This window comes from Mauremys reevesii, linkage group 2 (genome assembly GCF_016161935.1).
Source record: "Mauremys reevesii isolate NIE-2019 linkage group 2, ASM1616193v1, whole genome shotgun sequence".
Lineage (NCBI taxonomy): Eukaryota > Metazoa > Chordata > Testudines > Geoemydidae > Mauremys > Mauremys reevesii.
The window spans coordinates 207,397,470-207,420,188 of record NC_052624.1 but is presented as its reverse complement, the minus strand read 5'-3'; the positions used below and the strand labels follow the sequence as shown (position 1 = coordinate 207,420,188).

Genomic DNA, 22,719 nt, shown 5'->3' with positions numbered 1-22,719 from the left:
AAAACTACAAATTGAATTTGAGTTACTGGTTACCCATAACTGCCTGTGTTTTTGCCCTTATGAAATAAATATGATTAAACCTAGTATTTACTTGCTATAGGGGACAGTTCTTGGTCACAGGTGTCTGCCACTAGTATTTCCTTTCCACAGTGCTTAGGAATTTGAGTGGATGACGACAATGGAACTTTTCCAAATGCTAGATAAAGGAATAAAAATAAAAAAAAGTTAAATTGGATATGACCTGGCTTCATAATTATGAATAGGTACAGACTAGGGTTTCAATCCTGTAAACACTTGTGCACACACCTAACTTTAAGTATGTGAGCAGTCCCATTATCTTTACATGCTTAAAATTAAAGTGTTTCCATGATCAAGACTTGAAGGGAAAAACAAACAAAAACAACAAAATAGAAGTTACATTTCTTGAGATGAAATTGTTCTCAGGAAGAGTATTTTAACATGCAAGCATAAAATAAGCCAGCCAAATAACACTAAAGATATTCTGACAGATAATTATCATTTATGTTGATGCAACAAATCACAGTTATGTATGTAACACATTACAGTTAGACCCCATTTACTCAAAGCCTATGTTCTATACACCTGCCAGCTGAAAGGGGAGGCAGTTGCTTAAAAATTTTACTATTAGAGGGGATAATTTTCAGCTGTCCCACCAGCAGGTCAGTTAAGACAATGGTGAATATAGTGAATACCTTCACTTTGGATTACAAGTATGACATTTTGTATGGTTATACACTGATACATAGTTAACCTTTTCCAGCATGGTACCAACAGCCTGTAAGAATAGTTAATATACTTTGTGATTAATATTTTCTATTTTTATTCCTGAAAAGAAAAGAGCCTATTAAAATTTATATTTATAACTATTCAGAGGCTTCTATATTTGCAGGATACATTCTTATTTCACAAGAAATAAATTAACATAGTATGAGCATCTGGAATACAATATTCAAATCTAGTAACATCCTGTGTATCATAATAATATATGCAGGAAATCTTACTGCACCTAAAAATAGTTTATATTGTTATTAAAGTAGTTTACATTTGTTAAGTGAATATCTTAGACCAAGTTTAGATTAATCCAAATGCCTGCAGTACTAATGGGTTTGTGTACAAGACAAATGTAAGCAGGATTCCTATAGCAGAAAAACATGTTTTGCAGTTGCTCAATTCAGGTGGCTGTTTTGTTAATTTTGATGCTGCTTCTCTGCAATAACTGAACATGGCAGATTGGCTTTTCTTTTGTTCTCCACTAGGTGATGCAACAAGCACACATACTGCAAATGCAATTCAAAAATTCAAGTAAGTGTTACTCCAAGAAACTAATTCAGGGATGCCTAGATGGTAGAGTGAAGTCCTGAATGGTTATTAACAAATATCTAACAATAAGTAACACCTGGTTTACACAGGTGTTAACTGAGGGTACAGCTTTTACTAAATAAATTACTACTAGCAAGGTTGTATGTGAAGGAAAGAATACAGCTAGACTTCCAACTTTTTAATTGTGAGGGTTATTAACATTGGCACAATTTTGATGTCTTTCTAAGAGATATGCTATAGCTGAAACAGAAGTTATAGACTTCAATGCAGAAATTATTGGGTGATGTTCTTTGGCCTGTGTTATGCAGAATGTTAGACTAGATCATAATGATTCTGGACTTTAAAAAAAAAAAAAGAAAGAAAAAAAAAGAAAAAGTCTATGAATTTATGATTCCTAGGCACAGTTTTCAGAGTTGATTTGAGGGGAAAAAAAATCTTTTTGCTTACAAACTGAACAAGTTTGATTCTGAAGTCTCTGAAACCTAAACATGTATCCCTAACACGCCATGTTTTGCAATTACTTTTAAAATAAATTCCATTTAAAATGTAAATCAATTGATCTATATAACGAGTACATTATCTCAGCTGTTAATTTTCTGAACAAGATTTGGATTCAGCCCCTCAATTTTTTTTTTATTATATAGGAGTTCTAGAAAGGGTAACATTCAGAAAAATCTATTGTCTGCCAAAATCATATACTAATATGGGAATTCAGAAACCTTGGGAGAGTAGGACACACTTTAAACATACCACTAGCATACTGGTTAATATCAAAACGACTTTTCACCCTAGAGCACAGGCACAATTATTACTATACATAACCAATTCACTTTTTTTGAACTTGTATACATTTTAAATCTTATGAATTCCAAATTAAATGTGGCTTTTGTTTTCTTTTCCCCTTTAAAATCTTGAAAAGTCACTATAGAAAAAGATGACTAAAAACACTCTTACCATTAGTGCTGTCAGAATGCTCCAGGTCTGTATGTGTTTGCTCTGTGTATCGGACATGCCTGTTCTCTTTCTTTCTTCGGATACGATTAACCACTGATAGTGAAAAAGATTGAACTGGTGAATCTGGAATGACCCCTTCCTCCAATTCCATTGCTTGTTGCTCTCTCCCCCTGAGGACAGAATTCAGAGCTAAAATAAAACCTAAAAACAGCAACATGAAGAGCTAAATCTTTAATTTTAAGAAATTTATGAAAATAAGCTTAAGAAAATGATAATCACAGATTCAGAATATATATCATGACTCCAGACTATTAGAAGAGACAGATCTAACAAGAAATTCAGAAAGGCTAGATCGGGGTAGGCAACATATGGCATGTGTGCCGAAGGCGGCACACAAGCTGATTTTCAATGGCACTCATACTACCCGGGTCCTGGCCACTGGTCTGGAGTGCTCTGCATTTTAATTTAATTTTAAATGAAGCTTCTTAAACATTTTAAAAACCTTATTTACTTTACATACAACAATAGTTTTGTTATATATGCTAGACTTATAGAAAGACTTATAGAAAGAGAACTTCTAAAAACATTAACATGTATTACTGGCACGTGAAACCTTAAATTACAGTGAATAAATGAAGACTCGGCACACCACTTCTGAAAGGTTGCCAACCCCTGGGCTAGATCATCCTGTGAACTTCATAAACTTTCATGCTTCAGGGCTTAAGTCAATCTCTTGCAGTAAGAACCATCAAGTACTTGTCACCTTTGATGACAAGATCTGGAAGATAGACAGACTACTGGTCTGATCCATTATGGCAATTCCTATATTCCTCAAGAACATAAAAAATAAGAGAGATGCTAACAGGCAAATTTGAAGTTCCTTAATGTTACTAAAATTGCTCAGAGACAATCTTCCCCCACATATGATTTCATGCTACGGTTTACTGACTGCCCTATAGAGATCTTTATTTAATTTGTTTTTAGATGATTAAGACAACTCCTAAGAGAGCCCTATACCCCAAGCTGTGCCATCTTTTAGAGAAAGAAGTCACCTGAAACATGTTTAAAAATGCATAGATCAGTAAGCGTGAAGTTCACTTGGCCCTATTTTGTGTGGTCTCAGAGCCTACTCACATGATGTGCAAAAACCGGTTTAATAAGGTGGTAAACCTTTTCTCCCAAGAAATCATATCTAGAAGTGGCAGGGATCACAGAGGGAAAGAACAAGCTCTAATTAGAGAGCTCTGAACTAGATAAACAGCATGTTTTATCCTTTTTTGTCCTCTTACGGGAAGTACTTTTCACTGTCACATGGGAAAAGAAAATGAAAGAAAAGTGAAGACAGAGTTAAGGAAATCAAACTCAGTCAGGCCACTTTCGTCATTTTTCCTTAATGTTACTTCTCCTTTTGACCTCTCAAGAGAAACCAGAGACTGGAGACCACTTTTCTGTCTTTAGAAAGTAGGTTGCAAGGACTTAGATCTAAAGGACGAGGAGGAGGAAGTGTGGAGAAACTGCCAAGCCAAATCCTCTTCAATGACTGAGGGAACTACCTAGCTATACAATAAAATAAAATAACAAAAGAGGAAATAAAAATCTGTATGTTTATAGTGCCTTTAAACTGGTGATTTCAAAGTACTTTACAAAGATAAATTATCACCACCCACAAAAACTGAGGCACAGGTTAGTGAGTTGTGTAAAGTCACACAGCAAGATTTGATCAAACCGACAGGGGAAAAAAATGTTGTGGGTGCATTAAGGTAACTTGTAATGACTTCTGTAAAAGAAGCTGGAAATACAATGAAAAAAAATGTAGAAATCTATCAGCTCAATCAACAACAACGACTGAGCTACTTAGGCTTAATTAGTCTGACAAGTCTGAAGGCAGTCTAAGTGTCAACTTGGGTACATTTTTTACCTGCTAAGTTTGTTTCTTTGAACACTTCAAGGTGAGTACTTATGTGTGGGTTATGCTGCTTCTCTTCAAATAGGTGGTCACAGAAAATATTGAAACCTTAGAGCTATGCCACCTGTTATCAAACAGACTTTGCTTGACTTGAAATTCTCTATATGAAATTCACTAAGTACTATCAAGAACCAGTTACGAAAGCAGTAATACTGGCTACATATTTTCTCAAATGAATTTTATCCATTCAGTTATCCTGCAAACATGAACTAACTGCTGGAATCTCCATTCAATATTAGTAGGCTACTCAGTCTTGTACAAGATAACTGAGAAACTGAAATAGCATGTATGGAATATTTTTCTCTACCATTCTCCTGATCTATTTCAGATAGACTTCCAAAATAGTATAAGATAAAACAGCCAGAGAAGAAGGGTTTAAAGTTCAGTTCAGTAACTGCTGAAAAGGATCTCCAACATATAGAGTGTCCATAAAGACACTATACCAAATACATCATTCCTGAAATATGGAAAAAAAAAACAGGAGTACTTGTGGCACCTTAAAGACTAACAAATTTATTTATTTATTTCGTGAGCTCACGAAAGCTCATGCTTAAATAAATTTGTTAGTCTTTAAGGTGCCACAAGTACTCCTGTTTTTTTTGCGGATACAGACTAACACGGCTGCTACTCTGAAATATGGAAAGACTCCCAGAAACCACTCAAAATATTTGAACATGGAAGTCTCTGATCTCTCCATCCAAGGATGGTAGCAAGACCACTAGTAAAATAGGATTTGAACACACAATACAGTTTTCCTATAATCTAGACTGCCTTCCCCTATACCTTCATAAGTCTCTTTGGAAATAGTAATTTTAGACAGTTTTAGACCTTGCTAAGATGACAACCAAGCAGTAAAGTTCTAATTTCATTATATATGCTTGAAAAGGAGACCTATTAGTTTCTCTAGTCTATGTTCCTGCCATCACAGGACTGATCCCTAGAAGACCAGAACTGAACAAAATATTTCGAGTGCTGTTGCATCACAGCTGCATGAAAGAATACTAGCTCGATCTCCCACAATGCAACATCATCTCTGTATTAAGTACAATTTAGATAATGCTTTCCCAGCCAGAAGGCCATCATATTACATTGGCGAATAAGCAGGTCATTGGATTGCATTTATACTTGGGGTCTCTTGCAAAATGTCCTGCTTGCCAGAGATTTCCCCCTCTCACTAAATATCTAATTTAGAAATCTCTTTTCTAAAATCTCATCTGGGCGAGAAAGAATTACCTGAGTATTTACACTGGTATAAGTGAATATGAATTTAAAATCCATATTCATAAAGACCAAGATCTCTTAAAGCTATCAATAAGTCCAATCACTTGGTTACAGAAATTCTTTCCCTCTCATACATACACACACAGTGTAAAATAAGAGAAAATGCTGCATATTGAGATAGCAAGATATTTGTTTTCAGTTCTTTATTAATTCCAAATGAAAGTGGACTTTCATTGGACAATTTATTAAGAGATCTGACTCAAGTCTGAGGAATTAAACAGACGTAACGTTTTCTGAAATAAATGTTGAGAAAAAGGAACTTACTCCATCTGCTTCTGCAACTGTTGAAGATGTTCAGATATCTTTTTATTTTCATCCTGTAAGTTGTTTTTTTCATTCACTGCAATATATAGTGAAACATCAGCACACACACTAATCTTATGTTGCATTTGATCTTTGTTAGTTCCTCTGAGTCTAACATGACTAGGAAGTGAGAGATCAGATTATTACACAATTGTAAAACTGTAAACTTCTACTCTTTTATTGACATTCAAAAACAGAAGTATCCAAGTGAGTCATTGTTGTAAATTAATTTTTTACAGCAAAGTTATTTCAAATTACTGGATCACGTTAATTAGTGGTTACTTTAATTTTAGATGTGAGTTTTTTTCAGTTAAACTGAACAGCTAATTCAGGGTTCCGTGACATAACTGCCTAGACTGGGGACAGAGAGACCATGAAAAGCAACATAATCAAGGCTTACTTTTTGGTCCCCAAAATAACCAGATCATCTGAGAAACAATAATGCATTACTATGATACTGGAAGCTTTAATAGTAGAAATTAAAACTAGAAAGACTCATCACAATTTGCTGACTTACATCTCGATATCATCTCTTCCATCTCTCCTATTTCTGCCAACACTTCACACTTAGAACACAAACACTCTCATCTCCATGCCTCTTCCTATAATGCCCCATATTGCTGGAATGCCAGGTCCCACCTTCCTCTGTTCATTTTCTCTTTATTGTCATGCTTCTGTTCCTTTTTCTTCTTATATATTTTCTTTGTATTTATTTTGTTTTTATTCTCTCATGGTTATGGCCCTACCAATTCACAATCCATTTTGATCAGTTTCAGGGCCAGAGGGTTTTAAAATCAGTTAATTTCACATTTTCATATGTTTACATCTGAAATTTCAGGGTGTTGTGACCCTGGGGATTCCCACCCAAAAAGGGATCATGGGTGTGTGTGTGTCATAAAGCTGTGGGTGGCAATCCAGCGACCCCTCCCCCTCAACAGCTTTGCGACCCCAATGGATCTTCTTTTGGGTCAGGACCTCCAGGATTAGGACAGCCTGAAATTTCAGACATAAACATCTGAAAACATTAAATTGACCAATTTCAAAACCCTCTGGCCTTGAAATTGATCAAAATGAACTGTGAATTTGGTAGGGCCATAACCATGACAGAATAAAAACAAAATGCATACAGCAACAGGATTTCACTCCATGTTAATATGAAAGTAAAATGACTAAAAACTCTCTCTTATTTATTTTGTTTTGCTGACCATAGATGGGAGTGTTCTTGCTTTATTGAACTTTTCAGGCTCATTAAAGGCACAATATGGGAATTCTCTCAACCTATAGCAAGGTGTATAATCACCAATTTACAAACAATATAGCAAAGTTTATAACAGACTGCATTTTGTTTTGGGGACCATTATACTAGATAACACTCACTAAGTTCCGTTATAAGTTTAAGGTTCTGTTGCCGGATATTTTCAAACTCCTGCTGTTTCTTTCTCATATGCTCCTCAGTTACTGCACAGCGATCGCATAATCCTGCTCTTAATCTATGGGAAAAATTAAAAATTAAATTTTCCATCTGTTAGAAAGAATGTCATACATAGGGCCCTACCAAATTCACGGTGCATTAGGTCAATTTCACGGTCATAGAATTTAAAAAAATTATAAATGTCATGATTTCAGCTATTTAAATCTGAAATTTTATGGTGTTGTAATTGTAGGGGTCCTGACCCAGAAAGGAGTCGTGGTGGGGAGGGTAGTAAGGTTATTTTAGGGGTGGTTGTGGTACTGCTACCCTTACTTCTGATGCTGCTGCTGGCGGTGGCACAGCCTTCAGAGCTGGGCAGCTGACGAGCAGCGGCTGCTGGCGAGCAGCGGCTGCTGGCTGGGAGCCCAGTTCTGAAGGCAGAGCTGGCACCAGCAGCAGCGCAGAAGTAACAACAACATGGTATGATATTGCCACCCTTACTTCTCTGCTGCCTACAGAGCTGGGCCCTCAGTCAGCAGCTGCCACTCTCCACCACTCTGAAGGCAGCAAGGCAGAAGTAACAGTGGCGTGGTATGGTATTGCCACCCTAACCTCTGCACTGCTGGGGGCGCTGCCTTCAGAGATGGGTGCCTGCAGGGGCAGCTCCAGGCACCAGCACGCCAAGCACGTGCTTGGGGCGGCAAGCCGCGGGGGGCGCTCTGCCAGTCGCTGCGAGGGCGGCAGGCAGGCTGCCTTTGGCGGCATGGCTGCGGAGGGTCCGCTGATCCCGGGGCTTCGGCAGACCTACTGCAGGCAAGCCGCCGAAGGGAGGCAGCCTGCCTGCCGTGCTTGGGGTGGCAAAATACCTAGAGCCGCCCCTGGGTGCCTGGCCAACAGCCACCACTATCTGGCTGCCCAGCTCTGAAGGCAGTGCAGAAGCAAGGGTGGCAATACCGCACCCTCCCTAAAATAACCTTGTGACCCCCCTGAAACTCTCTTTTGGATCAGGACCCCTAATTTGAGAAATGCTGGTCTCCCCCATGAAATCTGTATAATACAGGGTAAAAGCACACAAAAGACCAGATTTCATGGGGGGGGGGGGGGGGGAAGCATGTGTCATGGTCTATGACGCATTTTTCATAGCCACGAATTTGGTAGGGCTCTAGTCATACGTAAGTCTGACATTGGTACTTAATTGGCTTTTGAAACAATAAAAGTAGAAAGCTGTTGACAACTATGCAGAAGGTTGCTAATTGAAGACATTCCATATTTTGATGTATTGATACTTGAATAACTGTACATAAAATAGAATTGAACGTTTACTTTGAATTGAGATTTAAAGGAAGACTTCAGTAATTAGTCATATGTTAAATAGCCAAGGAATTATTAGATGAGAAAATTACTACATGTAGTCTATGTGAGTTTGTGTAATTACACACACAAATTTTCAAAATGGGGTTTTTGAAACACCTATCAAGTTATTTCCATTTAGTGAAGAATGCTGATTTATTTCAGTGAGAGCCGATATTAATATTTGTATATATGCATTCCAGTTATTTCAGCAGCATCCAAAATGTGTTAGGCAATTTTCAAACACAAGGCAAGAGCCATCCTTTTAAGCATACAATCTAAAAAGAATGATACAACATACAAGCAAAGCGATCAGGGTTATAATATACAATACAATTATATAATATATAAAAAGAGTTACTTTTATAAGTAACATTAAGTTACACACACTATGCTGTACGACGCCATGAAACCCTCCCTGCTTATTGCCACTGCAAAACCAAGAGGTTCAACTCTGTTGTTCTTACACCTCTCTCTACCAACATTCAACCTCTTCTCTCCACTTAAATGAGCAGCTCACCGAACGCAAGGTAAATAAATGAGATAAGTAGATCACTTTCTTGTAAGCCTCAGTTTAATGAAGTATTAGACATTTAATAATTGTAATTCTAATGTTTAGCTATTATTTTCTATCTAAAAAAATTGCCCAAAATTATGCAAAAACAACACACGTTGAACATAAAATATGAACATGATAAATGAAGCAAAAGAATATGCAAGTTGGACCAGTAATCAATAATAACCACTCAGTATGGAATAATAACCCCATGTAACTAATAACTCAGACACACATACTTAGAGTCTGATCCAAAGTCTCCGAAGTCAATGCTTCCACTGATTTCAATGGGCTTTGGACCAGGCCCTTAAAATATACTTGTGGTCAGAAAAGGATTTTGTCTGAATATCACTTTTTTACTTGGCATATTCTCTCCCTATTACGTTATATTTGTTCACTTTGTAGGCAAAACCAAGTGTTTATTTACTACTGTTAGCAATGAAGAACCAAAAGCGTTATGGAACACAGAGCTGGATTCTGTTTTATCTGGGTTATCAAAATAATTGCCAGTTAATACTGTATTTCTTCAATAAGAATTTATTCCTGGTAACTTAAGAAGCAGAAAGAATACAGCTGAATTTTCAGATCTTAGGTTGATTTTTCTTAGGGCCAATGCTCATCTTGGCTTTTAAACTGATTATGTTTGATACTACAGCAATGGAGAATGACTGTAAAAAGGATGGTTTAGTAGTCTCTCCTCTTATCATAACCACATTAAACACATGGTATTCTGAAAGGTAAAACTGATGTTTGTAATACGGTTGTCCTCCTTGAATCAAACAGTCTTAAATACTCTTGGTTTTTCAGAACAAGAGTACCTTGTCTGCTAAGTAACCACCCAAGTTCATCCATTTGTATCTCTTTACTTTGTCCATGCAGGGTCAAAAGTTCAGTACCTTACACTATTCAATGGTCCTATTCCCCTTTACAAAGAATTTCTAGGTATAAAGCAAACTATAAGGCTTTTACCTTGTTGTGGATTTTCACCTTGCAGACAAGTAGGAAAATAGTCCCAATATATTATGAACTCCTGCTTTCAATGCATTCTAAAAGCCTTTTAGTAGTGAGTTTTATACACAAGTAACATAATACTAGTCCCAGACACTTTTAAAGATGAATAGGAGATTTGATATAATTTTATGCATACTAGTTTTGTTCAATACTAATAGATTAAACAAACAAGCCACATGGCATCCAAACAAAGAAAAAAACAGAATGGAGCAAGTACTGATCAGTGAACAGCTGAGTATGAGAAAAGATTGCGGGAAAAAGCCAAAGCTTAAAGGAGATTGAAAAGAACCCTGAAAATCATAATCTACTGTAAGGATGTCTAATCAGTTGTCATGAGATTTTTAAAACAGAAAATGTAATCTAATAAATGCTTTCTAGTTTATTTTGCCATTTCCTTTAGAATCCTGGGCAGGATCTTGTCTTGCTCTGGAGTTTTGTCAATCTTCAAACGTGCTAAGTTCTCAATTTCCCATTTAATTTACACCTCTTACAGCAATTTTTGTAGAGGATATGAATTTGTTTAGAAGTTGCCACATTGTTTCCAGGTTGACCTCTTTCATTTCTATGTATCTGTATTGCACCAAGCACTGTGGTACCTGCGAACGAATACAATTACACCTCTACCCCGATATGACACGGTCTTTGGAAGCCAAAAAAATCTTACCACGTTATAGGTGAAACCGTGTTATATTGAACTTGCTTTGATCGGCCGGAGTGCACAGCCGCCGCCCCTCCCTTACCCCCCCGCTCCCCGGAGCACTGCTTTACTGCGTTATATCCAAATTCGTGTTATATCGGGTCACGTTATATTGGGGTAGAGGTGTATGTAAGAGGATTTACACTTTCTACCTCTCCCTTTAACTATGATGTTCTGAGTATACATGAAAAAAGTTTGGTTCAGCCCTTCTCTCCTCTCCCCCCAGCAAAACAAAAACAAAACAAAACCTCACTCACCTGTCTTCTAAAACTTTGATAGTGTCATGAAGTCCTTTCTGTTGCTCTCTCAGCTGCTGATTTTTGGTATAAAACTCTTCAAGCCTCTCTGCATCCCTAAAATAAAGGAGAAACAGGTAAATGCTTTTAGAAATAGATAAAAAAAAATCTCTTCAGTTGTGACTAAAAGCTATTAAGTTTCAATAGATAATTCTGTTTATGATTATGGCAACTTTGCTCTCTGTAATGTTTCTTCTATCTGAGCAGTGTGATTGATAATCAGCAAAAATATTAAGTTGAAGACAATAAATGAAATAATCTGCATGTGTTTATTGTGAATGGCTGGTAATTTAAGATAAATGTTTGAATTATACAGAAATAGTAGGTACTCCATAGCTCATGTTGCAATTGAATTTCCACTAGTGTCTGATTTTGGACGCTTCCCCCATTTAAACCCACAAAAAGAGTTATGCCACTATAAAGGCCATTAAAAGTGGTAGGTTAGATCTGGGGCCAAAGCAAAATTTTTCTACAAATCTCCAAATAAACCAGACAAATTCACCCAAATTATGGCACCTTACATACTACTTCTGGGGGGATTCTGCACCAAGAAAAATCCAAATTCAGCACCAACAAATTCAAAATTCTGCATATTTTGTCAAAATAAAGCAGTATAATCACACCAGTTTCATTTGTTTTGGTAATTTATTTAAACTACAATACAGAAAAAGTCTCAATAAATATTCAGCTAAGTTACAAACACTTGGTAACTAAATACACTGCATTCCAGTTATAACGCTGGATTTAAATTACATTACAGAAAACCAAAGAGAAGGAAAAAAAGGTAGAATGTCATTTTAAATTGCTCAGACTTTCACACATGAAAGTCGTACAGTTTTGCTAATCATTGTCCTGGACCTGGCTGGGTACTTCAGGAAGTGCTTGGTTCTGACTGTCCTGACATTTTATTGACTGATTGGTAAACATTTTATTTGCCCTTAGTATTTTTTTTAAAATGGGTAAGTAAAATAAATCCTGAGATGTACTATAACCCCATTGTGGCACTTTTGCACAGGAAAAAAAGTGAGAAAACAGAGATCTTCCTAGCTGAGGATTCCCTTACTGTCATTTATAATAAGGCTCCTTTACATCACTCGAGCAATGTAGGGACCTTAAAACTTTCACAGGTTTTATGCTCCTGGGGGAATTGATTGAGCATGGGAACAGTTAACTAACAATAGGAACATTAACAATGTTACTATGTAGGCAGGTTGCTACATTTCTGCCTCTAGCCTGCCTCCTGCATAATAAAAAGCCCTACACTTCCATGCCAGTGAGCTGCAGTAAAAAAGCGAGAGGGACAGAGGCAATCTCTCCCTCTCATTGTATGCCTTTCTGTTATCTTGGGGGCTACCTGTAACTAGTCAATATAGCGTTTTGGGGGCTTTTTTAGACAAATACAATTTTCAAGTTGATGCTGTCCCTTTTGAAAACATCTAATACATTTTACAACTCATTGATTTTGGGCTGCTGGGGATTGGCATTCACAAATGTGGTAGGAAGATGCTTCTGCAGTGTACTACCCAGATTTTCTTCTTTTACTGATTTAGAATTTTAAAACAAATTAATACCTTGAATGCTTTCCAACTTCACTTATTACTCAAATCACTATCATAGATCCAAATAGTGCTTTACAATACAATTAAATTATCCTCTCGTGTAAGGAGTTTACAGTCTGAAGTGCCTGATCTTGCAAATGCCCCTAGAAGCACTAATACAGACTCTTATCTCCTTGTGGAGTGAAAAGCCAGGGACGAGTAGTCTAGATATTCCTGATATTTAAGGGGGAAACCCCTGCCCCCTGTCCCCCCCACACACCTTTCAGGCCTACTATATGCAGTAGATCTAATCTACCTGGATTTTAGTAATGCATTGGATACAGTTCCACATGGGAAAGTTTGAATTAAAATGGAGAAGATGGGGATTAATATGAGAACTGAAAGGTGGATAAGGAACTGGTTAAAGGAGAGACTACAACGGCTCATGCCTGAAGGGTGAACTGTCAGGCTGGACTGAGGTTACTAGTGGAGTTCCTCAGGGATCCGTCTTGGCACCTTATCTTATTTAACATTTTTATTAATTATGTTGGCACAAAAAATGGGTGTGTATTAATAAAATTTGAAGACAACATGAAATTGGGAGGTATTGCCAACACAGAGTATCATAAAAGAAGATCTGGATGACCTTGAAATCTGGAGTAATAGAAATGGGATGAAATTTAATAGTGCAAAGTGCAACGCCATGAACTTTGGGAATAACAAGCATTTTTGCTGTAGGCTGGGGACTTATCAGTTGGAAGCGACAGGGGAGGGGGAAAGATCTGAGTGTACTGGTTGATCACAAGATGACCATGAGCTGCCAGTGTGATGCAGCCTTGAAAAAGGCTAATGTAGTCATAGGATGTATCAGGTCAGGTATTTCCAGTATAGACAAGGAAGTGTTAGTACCATTATACAAGGCACTGGTGACATCTCATCTGGAATGGTGTGCGCAATTCTGGTCTCTCATGTTTAAGAAAGATGAATTCAAACTGGAACATATACAGAAAAGGGCTATCAGGATGATCCAAGGAATGGAAAACATACCTTATCAGAGGAGACTGAGAGAGCTTGGTTTTTTAGCTTAATCAAAAGAAGACGGAGGGGGATTATGATTGCTCTCTATAAATACATGAGTGAGATAAATACAAAGATGGGGAAGGAATTATTTAAGTTAAGCGCCAATGTTGACACAAGAACAAATGGATATCATCAAGAAGTTTAGGCTTCAAATTAGATGAAGATTTCTACTCATCAGAGGAGTGAAGTTCTGGAACAGCCTTCCAAGGGAGTACTGGGGGGCAAAAATCCTAACTGGCTTCAAGACTGAGTTTGATAAATTTTTGGAGGGAATAGTATGATGAGACTGCCTATAATGGCATATAGCCAATCTGCAACTGCTAGTAGCAAATACTGTATCTCCAAAGGCTGGTGGTAATGGTGAGGGCTCTGAGCTACTACAGAGAATTCTGGCTCGTGGGTCTTGTTCACATGCTCAAGGTCCACCAGAGATCACCATACTTGGAGTTGGGAAGGAATTTTCCCCTGGGTCACTGTAGTGAGGTGGCCTGGCTCCCAGCTGCACCCGAGGGGGCCGAGCCAGCACAGCCGCCGAAGTGGGCGGAGTCACCGCCGCCTGTCCCCACCCCCCGGAAGTCAAGGGGCGGGGCAGGAAGTATAAAGGCCCAGCCCCAACGCTCAGTTGGCTGCCGGCCGCTGGAGAGGACAGACGCTGGTGCCCGAGCTCCTGCTGGACCGAGCCTGCCCCGCTCCCGCTACCCAGAGGAGGACTGGCCGAGCCTGCCCCGCTCCCGCTACCCAGAGGAGGACTGGCCGAGCCTGCCCCGCTCCCGCTACCCAGAGGAGGACTGGCCGAGCCTGCCCCGCTCCCGCTACCCAGAGGAGGAGTCGAGCCCACCCTGCACCCATATCCTGAGGAGCTGATGCTGGTGGACCCCCCTGCCGAAGCCACAACGACACAGGTACCAATGGAGGGGGAGATTGGAAGTGGCCCGGGGATAGCCGACCCCAGTCTGGCTGTAGCCGACCCTGAGCCTATGTCAGTGTGTTGCGGCCAGGATCCCCACTGACTGCAGCGGATCCACGCCGCTGCTAGGGCCCTGGGCTGGGATGCAGTGGAGTGGGTGGGCCTGCGTCCCCCCTGCCACCCCCCTCATGGGTGGCAGTCTCCCCCTCACCCCAACGCTCAGGCGTAGAAGCCTGGACTTACCAGTTCCTGCTCTGAGGGTCTGAGCCCTGTACTTGTGTTGCTGCCCTGCCCTGAGCTAGGGCTTGGGCTTTAGAGACGTGACCTGAACTGCTGCTCAGCCCTGCCTGAGGGGCTGAGCCCTGAACCTGGGTTTGTTGCCCGCCCTGAGCTGGGCCGTGGGCTTTGCGGGTACCCAGACTGTACTACCCATGTGTAGTGGGGCGGCCTGGTCCCCAGCCACCCAGAGGGCGAAGAGCGACCCCTCGCTCGACAGGGGGACCCTTACGGTCACATTGGCAGAGACCCTGGGGTTTTTCATCTTCCTCTGTAGCATGGGACATGGGTCACTTGCAGTGTAAATAGTGGATTCTCTGTAACTTGAAGTCTTTAAATCATGATTTGAGAACTTCAGTAACTTAGCAAGAAGTTATCGGTCTAATACAGGAGTAGATGGGTGAGGTTCTGTGGCCTGCAGTGTTCAGGAGGTCAGACTAGATCAGTGGTCTCCAACCCTTTTATGCACAAGATCACTTTATAAATTTAAGATCAACCTAGAATCTGCCTGCCCTGCTCACTCCATTCCCCACTCCCTCCATCACTCGCTCTCCCCCTCATTCACTTTCACCAGGCTGAGGCAGGAGGGAGTGCAGGCTCTGGGCAGGGGCTGAGGGGTTCGGAGTGTAGGAGAGGGTTCTGGGCTGAGCCTGGGTCAGGGAATTGGGATGCAAGAGGGAGTTGGGGTGCAGGAAGGGGCTATGGTGCAGGAGGGGGTGTGAGGTGCAGGCCCCAGCCGGGAGGTGCTTATCTGCTTGCCCCCTCCTACCGCCAGGGCTGCAAATGCCACCCCTGCATCTCCCACTGGCCGCAGTTTCTGGCCAATAGGAGCTGCGGAGTCGGCGCTGGGGGGCGGGGGCAGTGCGCGGAGCTGCCGTCCTCCCCTGCCCAGAGGCTGCAGAGACATGCCAGTTGCTTCTGGGAGCAGCACGGGGCCAGCCTTAGTCCTGCTGTGCCGTTGGACTTTTAGTGGCTGGAAATCAAGATCTACTGGCAGAGGCTCCAGGATCGACTAGTCGATCGCAATCTACCGGTTGGTGACCACTGGAATAGATGATCATGATGGCTCCTTCTAGCCTTAAAGTCTGAGATTCATAAACATGCAAAAAAGGAATAAATCTAATTTTTAAAAGTCATTTATAGGTCATCTTTAAATTATCAAGCTATAGACTTGAATCCTGTTTTACATAAAAAATACTTAAAAGGATATATAAAGGTACACTTCCATCTCCTTTTAAAACTCAGTAGATTTAGTGATCTGATCCTAAACTTTATGTTCATGTTTTAAAGAAATACAATGGAAGGAACAGAAAGAAGTTTTCAGGATTTTGGTGCTGCTTGACAAAAGTGACTGACAATTTGGCTAAGAAGCTAGTCTTTGTAATGAATAGTCTCTGACTCTGCATTTACAAGATCATTAGCTCCAACACTGAACCAGGGTACAACATAAGGAGCTCATTGTCAGGCTGGTTATCAAGTCTGAAATATTAAACCTCAGCTATTCAAAAGCATCAGGGAAAACAAAAACCCCTATGTAAGACTATTGTATCTACAATGTGGTACTTGTAGAACGACTCCAGCAAACAATAATTACGCCATTTGGTTTGATATGTATTAAATCACAACAAAATATCATCAATAATACAAATCTTCTAGAGACTAAACTGCCCAAGAATGTAAACTTCTCATTTTACATGGATGTAGAAACAGGTCAGGATTAAGTCAGTAACAGCACCAACAGTCAATCTCACAATTTTAGACTGGAACTGAAGCACATCTAAATATCTTTTTGGAAGCTGTACATAATAATAAATAAAAAGGGTCGTGCTTAATCTGATTTTTCAAGATATTTGTGACTATTACACAAAGCAAGAAATAACTCAGCTGAAAATCATACTACAGTATAACTGATGGTACACAAGTGTTGTAGTGTAAAAAGTCTGATTTGATTTATAGCTTGGTTCCATTATTGTCTGTGAAGTTACACAGTCACTGTATTGCCAAAGCTACTTTGTTCCTGACATATAAACTGTAGATATACATTATTTGGATTTTCACAAAACATCTTTGACAGGGTGTTTCATGAAATCCTACTCTCAAAATTAATTCCAATTAATTTTGATACCAATGTCAAATGCACTGAAAACTGGCTGAAGGACTAAAAAGGCACAGCCCAATCTGCCAAATTTTGTTCTGTTCCATGCATTGTGTTTTATACAAATTTAATGTTTGCATAGTAGCAAATAATTTGCATGTACTATAAACTGAAGCCTAAGCTGACAGTCAACACACGCTGTCCAATCAGAGATGGGAGTAGGACTTGCAGCTGCACAAAACTTGGCAACTCTGGCTGGCAAAGCTGGGTGAGTGCTGAAGATGGAAGCTAAGAGGTAGCTGTATGTGTGGTTACTGGGCCTGTTGGTACTGCTGTGGGTTCCTGGGTTGCTGTGGAGATTTAGAGAGTGCTGAGGATGCTAGAGGGAGGATGGGCAGGCTGCAGATGTGGGAGCTTGAGGATAATACATCTCTCACCTTGTGCTGCTGTCCTGCCTTCTCCTTCAAATGCCACTGCTAAATCCTCCTAGCTGCCCTTTTCAGATCCTGATCCAGCAGAGGGAATGGCAAGAGAGGCAGCAGGCAGATGACTACTCAGTAGGTGCCAAATTGACACTGGGTGGCCAAAACATAGGACAGCAGCTCAGATGGATATGTAAGAACCCAGCTAAGAAAAGGGAATGTGTGACAGAACTGAAATGCCTGACATTTGGCAGCATGAAAGGATAACGACAACTAGACAACTAAGTGGGGTGTGTTTAGCCGGAATACGCATACAGCACTAAAATTTTACTGCAAACACCAGTGAGGATAGACAAAATGCACAGGGGCCTATAGACAAAAATCAAACTTAATTTAATTTGGAAAAATGCAAGCTGATGCAGCTGGGGAAATACAAATCAAGTAACGAATTTGATAGATGGCAAATAACTGAAAAGTAGTAGTTCTAAAAGTGGACAGCAAGTTAAGCATGATTTTGCAATGCAATAGGACAGCACAAAAGGGCAATGTAATCTTGATATACATGTAGAGATTTCTCATCACAGAAAAGGGAAGTAATAATTCCATACTATAGGGCTTTGGTGCATAGCTGCCCTGGAAATCTGCCTTGATCTCCAAGACCCTCACTACCATAATGATACAGACATTGGAGGAAGTCATAAAAGAGCCACCAGAAAGATGACACCTCTGGGAGTTACCATTGTACAAATAAATACATAACTGGAAGACTAATAAAGATACTAAAGAGTAAATTTGGACAATGTTGGGGAGGGTTCATATCTATTTGAAAGGTGCAACTATAAAGGAAGGAGAGGAATTATTTATTCAAAATGGCATAACTAGGAAAAATGCAGTGGCTGAAATTAACAATGGAAAAACTAGTTAACATAAATACACATTCATAAGGTATAATTTGTTTTAGAAGAGCACAAAGAAACTGAATACAGAAAACTTTGTTAAGAGTATTATGGTTGCATATTTAAAAATAAAGAATGTATATCTTGACCATATTGCACATAGGGAGTATTTTGATTACTGGTTAGAACAGAATAACTTAACTTCTTTAGTGTGTTTAACGCAATTAAGTCCCCCCCCCCGCCCCCCAATGGAAAGAAAATTATAATACAAACACATTTTTTCATATAGCAAACATAGTATACACTACTTATAATGCAGTCAAGTTCTTGAAACTTTCATTTTCCTTTCCTGAAATCTGGGGTTAACATTTGCAAACAATGTTGAATTAACATAGGATTTGGCATTTAACTGAATTATGGAATCTGGTGTGAGAACTAAAAACAAGCTGTTTTAAATTTGTAAACATAGTACATGGATTTTACTATGTTTACTTTTATTATCTTGGTTAAAATACACATTTTCTAGTTCATGTGTCTAATAAGCTATGTTCAATATTGTTAAAAAAGAGAAAAAAATAATTTTTTCACAGCACAGGAGTGCATAAACCTTCAGGCTAGGGATGTAAAAGGTTAACTAGTTAACCGGTAAGCATTAGTCTTACCGCACTGGCAGGCCGCACAGCCCCCAGATGCGCCACTTGGCCTGAGGGGCCCCAGCTGCACTGGCCGATCGCCCCCAGCTGCTTAACCATTTAAACATTTTTAAACATTTAAACGGTTAACTTTTTAAACGGTATTTACATCCCTACTTCAGGCTGGAGTTCTTTATACAAATCACTATGACCCAGCTTAGGGGAGGCAGCATTTAAGGGTACACTGCTAAGCGAAAAAAAATTTAAGATATGGTTATGCCACTTGTTGCTCCTTTATAATGTACAAAAGTGACTTCACCTTAAAAAAAGGTTTCCTACTTATTTTTTTTCATATTTGAATTATCAACACCCTTGATGGGCACCTTAGAAATACCACAGAAGACTGCATCACCAACTGCTCATGCAAGCGATGGAGAACTGGAGTACAGGTTATAGATCCTGCAAATGTTTATACATGTATATTACTGACTTCAACATTGCTACTCATATGAGTCAAATTATGCACATGGGTGTCTGCAGGATCAGGCCTCAAGTCCTCAACTCATCATGTAGGAATTACAGTTTATTAACTATACTAAATTTTCCTCCTATGAAATATCTGTCTGGCATATGAATAGGTACTTACAAACACCTTTCCTTTTTCAGTTTGGATATTTTCAACTGTAATCCTGGAAAGCGAAAAGAAAAAACATGGATTATCTTTTGACTCGTTTTAAAACAATTGTATAGCTGAATTGTCCTTTCAGTTATGAAAGCTTTAAAAATCATTCATAACATTTAACCATTCCCTTTTCTCTTGTCCACAGGTAATTTATAACTCATTCTAAAATTGGCCCATCAGATAAGAAGCAGAATTGTTGTTTGCAAAGCCCTACTTTGGAAATGGCCTCAGTTTCCATTTTTCCATTCCAGTGGGTTTTAGTCACATGAGGGATGAGATTTATTCAGGTGTATGTGATGCAAAAGTCATTTTGTTCCATGAGTGTTTCCTGGTGTCAATCTCTATGGAAATATGCTTGCCTGCCATCTGTGAAAGAGGAAAAAATGCTGCAACATAACTAGTGAAGGAGGAAAGTAGTGGCTCCTGGACTAAGAGGGTAGCGCCTATTTGGACCTTGCCATGATATCTGAATTAGTTCTTGGTTGAGTTCAGGAACAGCTATAAAGATCTCATTATTTGCTATCTCAGGATCCTTAATAAATAACACCTGCTTCCCTTTTAAATTAATATACAAATTTCTCCTTTATAAAAAATATACTTCACCTCTACTATACTGTAAAGGTAGGGGGTATTGTGTACTATTCATATGAACAATTTTCTTGGACTTTGCAGACATGGAGTAGTACACAGTACTACGTGGATATATAAAATTGCAGAAAAGATTTGACATTAATTTTCAAATATGACAGTATCCGATCATGTAATTAAGGCCAGAATCCTGGATACACACAAAGCAGCAACGTTAAGGGACCACCGCTTAAGGTTCCTAAGTCCACAAGGAGAGCATGCTTCTGGGGCTACTACTATTCTCCCAGTTCTAATGGAGCCATGCTGCTGGGGACTCCTCAGGCTGAAGCTTCCCAGAAAGCCTCTTTAAGATGATCTGAGGAATGATGCACTTCATTCTGTGCCTTCCTCACTCTTCTCCTATTCAGTCATCCATGTCCTGCAGAAGATCTGAGACATCTACTCTGTGTAGGAGAGTGAAGATTCACATATGTAGGGGACCCTCCAAATGTAACTGTTGGGGAAAATCAGATGCTAAGTACATGACAAAGAAAATTAAGAATGGAAAAATAAAACATGTGAAGCCAATGAATAAGGAAATTTCCTCCCCACCCAATACCTTCTTCAAACATGCTACCAAAAAAGGACTGACCAGTTTTATTCATATTTTAAAAAACTTTTGAACTAAAAATGTCAGTGCCAGCATGCCATTCACAAAAAAGGATATTCTTTAATGTTATAATCTCATGAAATCCTTATTAAGAAAGTGCTGACATAGTAACAACATAACATAAAAACGACGTAACATAAAAACACAAAAATAAAAACTGTGACCTTGCTTGGAGAAGTAGAGGTTGGGACTGTCGAAGTTTCTCCCCTCCCACCCCCAGGAATAGCTGAATAAAAAAGTCTACTTGCTGACACATATGCTACTCTTTATTCTGGCAAACCTTCCAGTATTCAGGCTTCCACTTGGAAAGTAATAGTCAAGACAAAGATTCAGTGAATACACACTATAGACTGTTTCAAGATGATGAGGTAACAACGAGATAGAAAATCCATGGAGACTACTTCAAAAGAAAGTTCTTGGGACATAGGTAAAGACTTCTCTTATCTCATAAGCACTCAACACCTGTGAGACTTTATGTTCTGTCATGCAGCACAGAGAGAGGGGTTATTTATTTTTTAAAGTGGTTGCTATTGATAAAGTCAATTAGACATCAGCAATTAGAACCCCTATAAAGTGTGCTTTAATCCTACTCCACACCCATCGGAAGGAATGAGGCTGCACAACAATGTGGCTCCTGTATGAACAGGTAGTCTGTTCAGCAAAGTATTTAGGATTGTAACATTGGCAACCTGAGCCGCCAACTGAAGAGGCAGTGCTCAAAAGGCCAAGTACTATGCTACAAGTAACACTATCTCCCCTCTCACCTGAATTCAGGAAGAGCTAAACTGGTTACTTAAAAGTTTTTTTTTAAAAGTCAAATGACTACAATGAGAAGGCAGGAATCCAGTTTGTTACATTTATCTGAGAGTGTAGAATTACTAACGTTACCCATAATCTCTTCCTTTTTGTCTTTCAGGGTACCAGAAAGCTTTGACTGAGCTAACTAATAGGACTATGCTTGTGTTTCCAAAAAAGTTTTATGTTTCCAGTATTCAACATATAGCAAATCAAATATTTGTCTAAAGAGGAAAAAAATCCTCAATTTAATCACAACCACTTAGTTTCTCCTTTCCAGATACCTTCTTGCGAAACAGGTGGATGACTTGGTGCAGGGGATCTACTGCTGGGATGTTAGGCTTTGACTGTTTTAAGGTGTACAATATGTAGGTGACTTGATGAATATTTATTAAAGCTCTTTATATGTTTTAAATCTATTTTTTAAATTAACATTTAGGTTAATAAAAATACACAACATTCAACATTTAAAAGTTAATGTTATGAGACTTGTAACTAGGCTAAATTATGCATATATATAATATTTTTCATTAAGGATTGTGACTTATTTATACCTTAATGAATACTTAAATACAGTAGAGTTATCATAGCTACAGGAACTTCAGCATTTTCATTTCTTGACCTGTGTACTTAAGTTTTCAGTATTAACATTGCATTAGCATATGGCTTGGCATCTAACTCCACTGTATGAGGAAAAAAATGAAATGGAAATAGTTAAGAGAAACCAGAGAAAAAGCTATAGTAGTTCATTCAAATGTATGCAATTTTACATTCAAACAAATCTATTTGAACCGCAGTTCTTGGAATGTAAAATGCAGTTCTTTCTCTTATGGGACTAGTGTGTTCTGGGGCTTCCATCTGAGGGGTTATAGGCTGATTGGGTCATACTTGGCTGATTGGGTTATAATTATATTATGCAGATGCCTGTCCAGAAACAATTGTACTGAGACCACATGTGTCATATGGTGACAATTTCTGATCTTTATTAACATG

At 39.1% G+C, this 22,719-nt stretch overlaps 1 protein-coding gene across 3 annotated transcripts in view; it reads right to left on the bottom strand.

Moving 5' to 3' along the window:
- The window catches only part of RBBP8 (RB binding protein 8, endonuclease), a 63,101-nt gene that overhangs the window by 32,122 nt on the left and 8,260 nt on the right, over nt 1-22,719 (bottom strand). For all 3 annotated transcript variants that reach the window (XM_039526068.1, XM_039526066.1, XM_039526067.1), the window contains 6 exons: nt 19,659-19,701; nt 11,128-11,223; nt 7,223-7,335; nt 5,807-5,882; nt 2,296-2,465; nt 92-196 (listed from right to left, as the gene is read on the bottom strand). In XM_039526068.1, the coding sequence (XP_039382002.1) occupies nt 92-196; nt 2,296-2,465; nt 5,807-5,882; nt 7,223-7,335; nt 11,128-11,223; nt 19,659-19,701 (603 nt within the window). The remainder of the gene's footprint in view (nt 1-91; nt 197-2,295; nt 2,466-5,806; nt 5,883-7,222; nt 7,336-11,127; nt 11,224-19,658; nt 19,702-22,719) is intronic.